The sequence below is a fragment of the Fomitopsis serialis genome, assembly GCF_022376445.1.
Source record: "Fomitopsis serialis strain Sig1Antser10 chromosome Unknown B0H18scaffold_59, whole genome shotgun sequence".
Classification (NCBI taxonomy): Eukaryota; Fungi; Basidiomycota; class Agaricomycetes; order Polyporales; family Fomitopsidaceae; genus Fomitopsis; species Fomitopsis serialis.
In genome coordinates, this window is record NW_025955019.1 from 226,275 (window position 1) to 237,668 (window position 11,394).

The 11,394-nt window shown below is 54.7% G+C and overlaps 4 protein-coding genes across 4 annotated transcripts; 2 read left to right on the forward strand and 2 right to left on the reverse strand.

Moving 5' to 3' along the window:
- Positions 1–178: 178 nt before the first annotated feature.
- On the reverse strand, positions 179–1,772 carry B0H18DRAFT_1020773 (uncharacterized protein). Its single transcript, XM_048029500.1, has 6 exons — positions 1,377–1,772; positions 1,212–1,306; positions 1,105–1,157; positions 924–1,046; positions 695–864; positions 179–643 (listed from the first exon to the last, which is right to left on the reverse strand). The coding sequence occupies exons 1-6, from the start codon at positions 1,667–1,669 to the stop codon at positions 433–435; spliced, it is 945 nt and encodes a 314-aa protein (XP_047890929.1). The 5' UTR covers positions 1,670–1,772; the 3' UTR covers positions 179–432.
- On the forward strand, positions 1,771–4,071 carry B0H18DRAFT_1020777 (riboflavin synthase domain-like protein). Its single transcript, XM_048029501.1, has 10 exons — positions 1,771–1,800; positions 1,855–2,050; positions 2,110–2,384; positions 2,441–2,722; positions 2,775–2,902; positions 2,960–3,132; positions 3,195–3,344; positions 3,399–3,507; positions 3,565–3,708; positions 3,766–4,071. Exons 2-10 carry the CDS (start codon positions 1,862–1,864, stop codon positions 3,990–3,992), a joined length of 1,677 nt encoding a protein of 558 aa, XP_047890930.1. The 5' UTR covers positions 1,771–1,800; positions 1,855–1,861; the 3' UTR covers positions 3,993–4,071.
- Positions 4,072–4,967: 896 nt separating this feature from the next.
- B0H18DRAFT_543715 (uncharacterized protein) lies at positions 4,968–6,604 on the reverse strand. The gene is made up of 5 exons (XM_048038542.1): positions 6,382–6,604; positions 6,018–6,327; positions 5,736–5,965; positions 5,361–5,684; positions 4,968–5,311 (listed from the first exon to the last, which is right to left on the reverse strand). The coding sequence occupies exons 2-5, from the start codon at positions 6,289–6,291 to the stop codon at positions 5,060–5,062; spliced, it is 1,080 nt and encodes a 359-aa protein (XP_047890931.1). The 5' UTR covers positions 6,292–6,327; positions 6,382–6,604; the 3' UTR covers positions 4,968–5,059.
- A 1,384-nt stretch (positions 6,605–7,988) lies between these two features.
- On the forward strand, positions 7,989–11,075 carry B0H18DRAFT_1020811 (adaptin N terminal region-domain-containing protein). Its single transcript, XM_048029502.1, has 9 exons — positions 7,989–8,287; positions 8,342–8,730; positions 8,780–9,049; positions 9,110–9,402; positions 9,453–9,618; positions 9,670–9,861; positions 9,917–10,093; positions 10,149–10,327; positions 10,381–11,075. The coding sequence occupies exons 1-9, from the start codon at positions 8,158–8,160 to the stop codon at positions 10,772–10,774; spliced, it is 2,190 nt and encodes a 729-aa protein (XP_047890932.1). The 5' UTR covers positions 7,989–8,157; the 3' UTR covers positions 10,775–11,075.
- Positions 11,076–11,394: the final 319 nt, after the last annotated feature.

An 11,394-nucleotide genomic window follows, 5' to 3' on the forward strand; every position in this document is an offset into this window, starting at 1 on the left:
GAGGTTGTTCTTGTTGCGCGACACCCATTGTCGCTGTAGAGAAGGGCGACGCGACTGAGAATGTCGGTCGTGATGGTAGAAGAGTGGAATGGGGGCGCAGTCGCGTCTGTGGCGGGTTGATATAGGCGCTTGAGCGCGACGCGACAGAAATGGTCGGCTCCGGTTCGCGCGAAGCAGTGGCGCCGGTGGCAAATTGGTACCACTTTGGTACGGTTACAACTCGCGTAGTTCGCAGGCGACAGAATACATCTAGTAGTATGACGCTGTCGGCTAAGACACTCCAACTAACGGAACAAAGTGGTGTCGCAAAAAATACACATGCACATAAGTTACATCTGTGTCAGAGGATGCAAGGGTCTGGGACAGAACACAAAGGCGATTGCATGAGCAAATGATGAGCATCCCGTATCCCAAAAGTAATCGGACATCCATTCAAGCTGACCGACCAGCCAGTAATCGGAACAGCGCACGAAAAATACCGCCTGCCTTCGCAGTACCTTCACCCCCTGTGGCCCCTTCTGTTTGATCCTTGCTCTTTGTTTTGACGAGCACCGAATCTGTGTCGCCGGAAGCATGTCGCCTTTTGTATTCAGCGGCCGACTCGCGCACGAGGCCGTGCTTCCAGATACCACGCCGCTTGACCCTGCGATCGGTGTCAGAACGCGTCTCAAGGTCGACGACGTGAGCGACTTACTGAGCTTCGCCCTGAGCTCGCAGGAATTCATCAATACCCAAATTCCCATGCTCTGCGCCCCACTGCTCGTACACTTCGGCCCAGCCTTGTTGCAGCATTTCCAGCTGCACTGACTTCCCTGTAGCGAGTGAACCCGGGAGGATGCGCGGCTTCCAATGCACGTGTGCTACCTGCGGTATGAGATGTTCCGAGGTCAGTTTCTGGTCCATCCCTGACCGAGTGAACTGACGATGCGCCCATACTGGTCTTTCCGGCATAGCTGGCAGTACACCATGCGTCCTTCAATGTAAGTCTTGAGCCAAGCAAGACTTTCTTGCGCGAATTCTTGGGCTGGTTTGCCGAAGTGTGCGGCCTGTGCTTCTTGTCACTCCGAGCACCTAGACACGGGAAAGTTACAATTGATAGCGCACCTCGGGAGCGTCAATCCCCGCTAACCGTATATGTATCGTCCGGTCTTTGAGATCTGCCTTATATCGTTACATCCAGAACTCCAGGGAGTGAATACGCTCTATCTCACCTATTCGTGTTGATGGTACGGCCCTGAACTTCAGCGGCCATCGCCAGCCAATACCTGGCGTATGATACAGGCGGAAGTTGTCCGCATCGCCTACGCTGAGCCATTTCTGCGGTGAGTAAGGTTTGCAGGGGTGGATAATGCACGGGACGAAGCCTCGATGCTGACCTGGTCACGTATCCCTTGACCCAACGCCCCTTCGCTAGAATGTCCGGAGTAATCCAGTCTGCACTAGGTAGCCGTCGCCAATACCGTCTATATATGCCTATACTTCCAGCTGCGGTAGCTGAGCCTGCGACAAATGCCGAGAGCAGGAGTATATCGACGGGAAGGGAGAGTGTCCTCGCCTTCAGCTCCCGGATCACAGCAGCTACATCGTCGAGGTTGTCAATTTCAGGCGGCTTTGTTTCAGGCTTGTTGCGAGAAGGAGCCTCCTGCCGCACGGTCCATGGCCAAATCATTTCTAACGCATTTGTCCCCACGACAGACAGGCGGATGATGGTTGGCGAGAGGGCAAGGGCTTCCAAGCCTCAAGGCTCCCAACGCGGGGACCGTGCAGGTTGGAGGCGCGATCTACTTAGCACGTGATCCTGTTCAAGATAAGATAAAACCCCGAAGTAAGCGAGAATTATCAGATAACTTCCCTGACAGAGATGGGCCGCATCTGGTCAGCAATGTCTTCTTCGCCCGCGCCCGTCGCTGAGGACGGGCATGAACGCTCGGTGACCGTTCTCTATGCCACGGAGACAGGGACAGCGCAGGAAGTTGCGGACAGAATTGCTGCGCAGTGTCGTCGCATCCACGTACGAGCTCGGGTGCATAACCTGGAGACATACACACCGGTGCGTTAACGTGTTAGATCATTCAAATTCGCCTTGCTAAGACGGCAACAAAAAATCAGGACAACCTCATCTCTGAGGACCTCGTCCTCTTCTCCGTTGCAACGACCGGGTCAGGTCGTGAGCCGAGGGCCCTCACGCCCCTATGGAACTTGCTTCTGCGCTCAGATCTGCCACGAGATCTCTTCGAAGACCTCTCATTTGCCGTATTTGGCCTCGGCGATTCTGCGTACGAGAAGTTCTGCTGGCCTGCGAAGTTGCTGTCTCGAAGGCTCGTAGGCCTCGGAGCGGGAGAAATATGCGCACGTGGTGAGGGCGACGACCAACATCATCTCGGGTTCGTCCTTGTCGCTCGTGAAGACGGGTATGTTGGTCACTGACGTGCCTGCTCAGGATAGACGGGGCATTCGAGCCGTGGCTTCACAAACTGAGCGAAGCAATCCTAGAGTTATACCCCTTGCCACCTAGCGTGAAAGTGCAATCCGCGGATGGTCTACCTCCCGCCCGAGTGTCGATCACAGACGCTGGTGCACAGACGCTGACTGCATGTCCAAATCCTCTCGATGACGATCCTCAGCACTACACTGCGACTGTCTCCTGCAATCGCCGCATAACAGCTGAAGACTGGTATCAGGACGTCCGGCATTTTGAGCTCAACTTCGATCAAGACATCCGGTATGTAGTACGTATCGACGTTCCACGGGCATGACTGATATATTGCATCGAGATATGAACCAGGCGACGTAGCAGTCGTCCACCCAGAAGCTCAGCCTGCAGACGTAGACGCCTTCCTTGTGTCTGTCGGATTTGATAGCACAGCTGACGACCCCATCACTATCACGCATATACTTCTAGGTGACTCAGTCGCCTAACACACGTGTGGGCAATGTCCTGACTGACGAATTTGACCAGACCAATCGTTACCTCAGTTCCTCCCGCCTACGACCACTCTCAGGACGCTGTTCACGAAACATCTAGATATTAGCGCTGTTCCCCGTAGATCATTCTTCGCATTGCTTAGACAGTTTGTGTCCGATGAGCTTGAAGCCGAGAGGCTAGATGAATTCCTCAGCGAGGAAGGCGCGGTATGTCTGTTACAGTTATTGTGGTCTTCGATTGGAATGGGGCGCCTCATCCGGGCCCACAGGACGAACTGTACGAATATTGTCAAAGACCGCGAAGGATGATCCGCGAAGTCCTGGAGGAGTTTCGATCCGCAGACATCCCTCGTGAATACATATTCGACCTATTTCCTCCTATACGACCTCGACAATTCTCCATTGCGAGCTCAGTTAAGGTACGCACTGTTTCATGTCAAGCGTTCTCGTTCTCTTATACGGATACTCAATAGCGTCATCCGCGGCAAGTCGATCTCTGCGTAGCGATTGTTCGATACAAAACTATGCTCCGAATACCTCGGCTGGGGCTCTGCACTGATTACATGTCGCGGTTGCAGCCAGGTAAGCGAGCTCGCGTACGTTGTATCCTTCGAGTAAATGATTGACACATCTACCTAGGCGATAAGTTGCCTATCGGCCTCATGAAAGGCCTATTCAGCCTACCTCAAGACGGTGCGACACCCATCGTCTGCGTCGGACCTGGTACAGGTGTTGCGCCCATGCGTTCGATTATTGAAGACAGAACGTATGACGGTTTCTACAGTGCGTACTTTTCTCTATGCATGCATGGAAAGTAATTTGACGGTTGGATTACTTCAGACAACACCTTGTACTTCGGGTGCCGTTGCGAGTCGAAGGACCAGCACTACGCGGCCGAATGGCACGCATACGAAGAGAGCGGCTCTCTGACATACCGCACGGCGTTCTCGCAGGATGTCCCAGAAGGCACACCGCGAAGGTATGTGCAGGACGTCATGCGCGAGGACTCGCGGAGTATATGGAGGCTGCTCGGCGTAGAGGGCGGCTGGCTGCTAATCTCGGGGTGAGTAAAATACACATTTTCGAATCTATGGCGTCATCTAAGGAAATGCGAATCGTCACAGCTCTGCGAACAAGATGCCCGCTGGCGTGCGGCAGGCGATCCGCGAAGCGGCGAGACTGGAAGCGGCGAAGACGGAAGAAGAGGCACATGAGTTCATTGCTCTGTTGGAGAGGGAAGGCAGGCTAATTGAGGAGTGCTGGAGTTGAAATTGATGGCTACGTGTACATCATATGAGTATCTTCGCAAGACACGACTGACTACGAGAAGAGATTGCATATTGGAGTCTGCACTGTGAATGGTGCTGTTCATGTGTGCCATTGTTCGCCAAGATGCTTTGATCAACGGGTGGCTGCAGCACACAACACTAAGCAACACAGTAGACTTGTATAGACTGTGAGCACACCTAGAGCAGACTGGCCTGAGGTCAAAAATTGTTAATCCATGCCACTTCTTTCTATGATAAGTCAAAGGTTCAGTACCTGGTCTTTTCCTAGCAGTCTATTTCAGCTTGGACCAAAATATGACATCTGCAGTATCAGATGACCCTTCTGAATGACCTCTGATATCAACACTATGCCAGGGTCACTAAAGCACCAATATACATGAAAGGCAGAGCCCTTGCCTGATGGAATTCCACAGGAAGTTCTTTGTGTCCTTATAATATTCAGGGGCATTGTTATTTGTTGCATTCAGTGTTGACATCAGGTTGTCCCATCTGTAGATGTTCCAGCAATTCACTAGATTATTAACTCTAAGTAGACTAGAACTCACTTGGGTACAAATCGTGTGTTTGCAAATGGGACCCGACGGCCAATGGCTATCTCCATCAGGACTACTTCAATCTATAGTCAGCATTAATGTTGTAAGCATTTGTGCCTTGAATGATAGACAATGAAACTGACAGCATTACAGGCAAAGGAAATCAAGTTATCTGGAACCTTGCTCCACTGCCCCAAATCACAGGCACACCTCTGGATCAGCCTCTGGATGATAGCTGGAATGGCTGGGTGTCTGAATGGTAGCTCCAGCTTGACATGGCTGTTCTAAGAAAGGTTCCAATAAATATGCAAGTCAGCACAGTGATTCAATGCTAACTTTAGTATCCAGTGTCTCCTTGTACCAGACCATATTGATTTCACCAAAGACAAACTTGGGAACTTCATATTTACAGCCCTGGCCCTTGATGAAGTGAGTCCTGAGAAGCCATTGGGCTGCAAGCTTCTGTCGCTGGACAGACAAAGCAGTAAGGCCATAGAGCTGTCGCACCACCTTCTGGGCCTTATTCTTGATGTCGTTGTGCATATGTACAGATGCTGACCAAATCTGTGGACAATCATACAGCAAAACACTCGAAAAAAGGTTGCCCACTCACCAATCCATTCACCTTCATCTGAAGTTCCTGCCTGTCACTTGGCTTGCCTCGCTGTAACATATGATACCCCTTCTTGATCTTGTCATCCTTGCCAAGTGTATTACCAGTGTCCTTGAGTGCAGAAGCCACAAGATCACGATTACTGGATAGCCGCGAGCTGACCACTCTTCCGTCAGAGATCCAAGCGGTCTGAAATGCAAGCCGGAGGAGTAAGTGATGCCGCGCCGCGGTCACAAGGGGCTTGAGATCTGCAGGCAGCTCGGTAGCATTGATGCGACTGATCCTCGAGTAAAACCCGATCCCCTTCGTGCGCAGTCCAGGAACCTGGACACCTATACTTAACAACAGTCTGACGTTTCAGGTAAAGGAACTCACCACGACGTCGTCCGAATTGTCGCTACTGGTGTCATTGTTGTCGTACCACTTGTCCGAAGCATCACTCTGCGTATCATCATCGCTCAACTGCAGCTCTCTGTCGACGCGCGCATCATCTTCCCCTTCCTCTGTGCTGGACTCTGCGTCGTAGACATTCTTCGCTTTCTTGCGCAACGGCTGGTCCCCTTCATCCGTCGCAACAGTCGACGGGGCCGTCCTTTTACGCTCGGCTGAAATCCCGGTTAAGTATAATATCTCTGCACTAACACGAAATGTACTTGCCCCGCACCGCCTGCTCCGTCGAACGCTTCTTGAGCAATAGCGCCAAGAGCGTTTCCTCATCTGGGGTCAATCCGGCGGCGCCAGCACGGTCATGTACCTCCGAGTCCGAGTTGACTGGCGTCGCGCTCACGGCTCGAGTGTATGCCTTCGTTATCACCTTCGGAGCGCTCTTCGGGGACGATCGAGCTCCCTGAGACCAAGTTGCCCGCGGCGCAGACACGGGCGTACCGACCTTGCCCCTCTTGCTAGGAGATCGGGTTGCGTATGAAGGCATGGCCCTAGGGTACTCGACGATGAGCGAGCGTCGCTGCTGAAAGGGATCCTGAGTAGCAAGATCGATTGATGACAGAACGATATAACGAACCGTGACCGGACCCAGTGACCAGCGCCTAAGTGGCAATACGCCCAAACCACAACAGCCGTATCTCGGTACGTTACTTACAGCGCACCTACAGGTGAATCTGCATCACACAGGATAGTTGCTGGTGCGTCCACCGGGTTCGGGCCTTCAGCTGGTTGTTGCTAAGTGTGTGCACCTGCCCACGCATTCATTAGTAGACGACACCCATGGCTGGAACCGCTGGTCCTTCCCGCCCGCAGCTCTACTATCACTCCCGGAAGACATCCTGCTGTCTCTCCCCTGCTACCTTCGTGACATAGAAGATTTCATCAGCCTAGCCGCGACGTGTCGTCTTCTTCATGAATTGTCCCTACACACCTCACCTCGAACCATCCTCCACCTTGCGGCCGCCGCGTCGAGGACATTCTTCCGCCCAGACCCTCACTTCCTGGTCGCCGCGACCGCACGTCAAGTCGGGGCATGGGCATCCCTATCCTCTGCCAATGCCAACCAGCTTCGCGTTGCCGTCCGCAGCGGGATGAGAGGCGTCTTAGATCTCGCGCTCGAGCACGCGGGCTTGACGATGGAGCGCATCCGCGAGTTATACGAGATGCGCTTCTCGACGATCAACCCCATCGTAGACCTCATCGACAAGTGTGTCGGCGCGCAGTGGTATGCCACGCCCAACTTCTGGAACGGCGGCGTCGACGATGCATACACGGTCGACGTGGACCCACCCGAGTCCTTCTTCCACCTCGCCACCTACGGCGAGCTCTTCGCACCCGCATTCGACGCGTACCTAGAAACTGGCGCGGTGCCCGAGGCGATGAACGTCAATACGCGCCTCGAGTTCGTCAAGTACTGCATCCCAGACTGGGTGTGCTACAAGTGCCAAAAGTATGCCGGTGACATGAAACTTCCGGACGGGAGCATCGACCCGCGCAGGGCTGTCGAGGCTGTCGGTGTTTATGCTCCCTTCGGGAGTAGAGAAGCTGGCAATCCTATAGGATTCACTGAGCACGGGAATCAGGTTGGGCTTGGACACCTCCTCAATAGCACGAGGTGGAACCCTTCCTGGTCCGAAGTGCGCGCGGCGGTCGGGGGAGACTTCGATGAGGAGTGGAGGCAGGATTTGTGGTGGGCTATCGTGATGTGCCAAGGTCTCGACGGTATGGCGATGATCAGGCCAGGCAACCTGGTTTCGTGGCGAGAACGCTTGGCTGCTTGGAGGGAAAGGATTGCGGCATTGGAGGAGAGCCCTGACAAGGTCAGGGTAGGAAGGCAGAGGACGTACGTATTCCCGGACCTAAAGGGTGATCTGAGCATTACGGCCAGTGGATATGTTTCTGGTACATAATGTGCGTCGTTGTCATACGCTCCTGTGGCTTCGAAGGTGCACCAGTGTGTGTATAGGTGGCTTAGAGGTGAATTTAGTCTGAGCTACGCTCACCTCGTCTTTCCGGACACACGCAGATGTGTGAACGCATCTAGGTGGTTGATAGTGAAAATCACTCACCGCACGGAGATATCTAGATGTGGAAAAATCTGAGACCAGAGTGGACGGAAAGCAACGGCCGAGGGTAGAGTTCGTAACTTTGAGTTACAGAGGTCCACACTCAGTTAGCGCCCGTGAGTCCAGAAGCGGTACGGCCATCGACTCGGACGTTCACCAACAGGCTACAGACAGCGTCAGCGACCATACCCAAGCTCTGCGGGAACCGGCCCCGCACATCGGTCTTCTCTTTCCAAGCTCTGAGCGCTGAGCAACTGCTCTGGTACTAGCACTCTCCGTCTGGTCTCATGTCTGGCTTCCGCGGCCCTCCTCGCAAGGGCGAGAACTACGAGCTCAGCGCCGACCTCAACAGTGAGTACAAGGAGAAGCGGAAAGATGCCATCAAGAAGGTCATTGCTAACATGACCGTGCAGAAGGGTACGTGCTGCCTGTCCGCACTGATGCTGTCCGACTGAAGCCGTGCGCGCGTAGACGTCAGCGGCCTCTTCCCGGACGTCCTGAAGAACATGCAGACCGATGATCTCGAGCAGAAGAAGCTCGTGTACCTCTACCTGATGAACTACGCGAAGACGCAACCGGAACTCGTCATCCTCGCCGTGAACACCTTCGTCAAGGACACCGACGACTCGAACCCGCTCGTACGCGCCCTCGCCATCCGGACGATGGGCATGCTGCGCGCGGAGAAGATCCTGGACTACATCTGCGACCCACTCACGAAGTGTCTGCGCGACGATAACCCGTACGTGCGCAAGACGGCCGCACTCTGTGTCGCGAAGCTATACGACCTCAAGCCGGAGCTGGTCATTCAGAACGGGTTTCTGGAGACGCTGCAGGACATGATCGCGGACAGCAACCCCATGGTGCGTACGCCTGTGCTTCTCACAACTCAAGAGAACTCAACGTAATCAGGTCGTTGCGAATACTGTCGCCTCATTGTCGGACATCCACGCAGCCGCGATTCAGGCCGGTTCGTCAAGCGACACCTTTCACATCAGCTCCACCATCCTCAACCGACTCCTGGTCGCCTTGAACGAGTGCTCGGAATGGGGCCGGGTGGAGATATTGAACGCACTTGCCCGCTACGAGACCTCAGACGACCGAGAAAGCGAGCACATCTGTGAGCGTGTCGTGCCGCAGTTCCAACATGCGAACGCGAGTGTCGTTCTCGCAGCCGTTAAGGTGCGGACACTTACGCTGCACTCGAACTGCGATCGAACTGCACTCAACGCCTTCCCCTAGGTCATCATGATCCACATGCGCGGCGTAAAGTCAGAAAACGTCAACAAGCAGATGATCCGCAAAATGGCCCCGCCACTCGTAACGCTGCTCTCCAACCCGCCCGAGGTGCAGTGGGTCGCGCTCCGCAACATCAACCTCCTGCTGCAGAAGCGACCCGACCTGCTGCAGAACGAGATGCGCGTGTTCTTCTGCAAGTACAACGACCCGCTGTACGTCAAGGTCGAGAAGCTCGATATCATGGTGCGCCTCGCGGGCGACAGCAACGTGGATGCGCTTCTCAGCGAGTTGAAGGAGTGAGTGAGGTTGGAGTATCTTACTGAGTAGGCCGTTTACTTTCGCACAGGTACGCTTCGGAAGTCGACGTCGACTTCGTGCGGAGAAGCATCAAGGCCATCGGCCAGACCGCGATCAAGATCGACGCTGCGGCAGAGCGGTGTGTGAACGTGTTACTGGAGCTCATCGGCACACGCGTCAGCTATGTGGTACAGGAGGGTGTTGTCGTCATGAAGGTGATCCCATAGACCGGCGCGTCATACGAAAGTCTTACTCCCCATGCACAGGACATCTTCCGAAAATACCCCTCGACGTATGAGGGTGTGATCCCCACCCTTTGTGCAAACCTGGACGAGCTTGACGAACCAGATGCAAAGGCGTCTCTCATCTGGATTATCGGCGAGTATGCTAAGAAGATCGACAACGCAGACGAGCTCCTCGGCATCTTCGTAGACACGTTCACAGAAGAGTCATACCCGGTTCGCTTTTGTTTGCACCTTCGCCTCCATGCTTCGCTGACTGTATCCCCTTTAGGTACAACTGCAGACACTGACAGCAGTCGTCAAACTCTTCCTGCAGAAGCCGGACGGGTCGCAGGGGCTCGTCCAGCGAGTGTTGAACACTGCTACGAAAGACTGCGATTCGCCGGACGTCCGTGATCGCGCATACATCTACTGGCGACTATTGTCGACAGACCCGGGTGCAGCGAAGGTGCCCAAACTGCTCCGTCAGAACTAACATCCCGTGGCTGATCCTTGGTATTCAGGCCGTGGTCCTCGCACATCGACCTCCGATCTCACTGCCAAGGACGACAGTCTCCCCGCAACTTCTGGAAGAGCTCCTGGGCGAAGTATCCAGCCTTGCGAGCGTGTACCACAAACCGGAAGAGACCTTCGTCGGGCGGGGGCGTATCGGCATCGATACTGTACAGCGCAAAGGGGCCGAGTGCGTTTCGTCCCGTAGCTCCTTACTCACCAAATGACTGACACCAGTGACAGCCTCGCCGACGACCGCGCCGCCGCACAAAAAGCGCTCCAAACCGTGGCGATCGGCCAGCAAGCCGAGAACCTGCTCGACTTCGACGCGGACGGCGCCGATGACGGGCAGCAACCGTCGGGTCTCGCCGCGACGACAATGCTCACGTCGACACCGGCCGCGGCGAACCTGCTGGCGGGCACGTCGAGCAACCCGCTCGACGACCTCGTGTCGATATTTGGGAGCGCGAGCCTCAGCGTGCCCACGGCGCAGCCGCAGAGCGCAGCGCCGCTCGGAGGGTTCGGGTTCGGCGGGGGTGCGATGTCGCTGATGCCGCCGCAGACGCCGTCGGTGTTGCAGGCGGCGTCTCCGCCGACGCAGCAGTCGGGGCAGGAGGATCTGTTGGGTTTGTTCTAGAGTCGGGCTTTGTATCAGAAGTGTGCGTCACGGTGGATGTACGTATAACGGTTGTATCGCTTTGCTTTTCTTCTGGTCCCTGGAGTTGGTTGGAACGGGATGCCGACCACTCTGCAAGTCTGCTCTCGCGATGCTGTTAATTTATGCAGCCCGACAACGACTGCTACGACTGTGAGTGTGCCCAACTCATCCTACGTATATGCGCGTGAGTGAGATACAGTTCTCGTCGTCAGGGAGCGCTTGTGCATTAGCATATCGTTTTATATATACCTTAGTACCATACAAGAAACGTATGCGCAGGAGTTCTGCGTCTTTGAGGCCCCCGGATCCTTCAGCGCGGTCGTTGAAGGACCTGCTCAGCTCACTGAACACTATGCAGCCCTTTTCTTGATACATTCACGAGACGAGCTGCTTGGTGGCAACATCTGGCGGAGAGGGCGATGATAAAGTCAGGAAGGACAGTCGGAGGGGGTCTACTAACGCGGAGTAGGATTATGGTATCGGTGGTTGAGCTGTTGTACACTCGGTGGATGGACAGCATGCCACGCGACAACTACGACGGCGTCGGCGGAAGAGGCTTCGAGGCCAGGGATGGTACATATGCATGTAATTACGTAAGT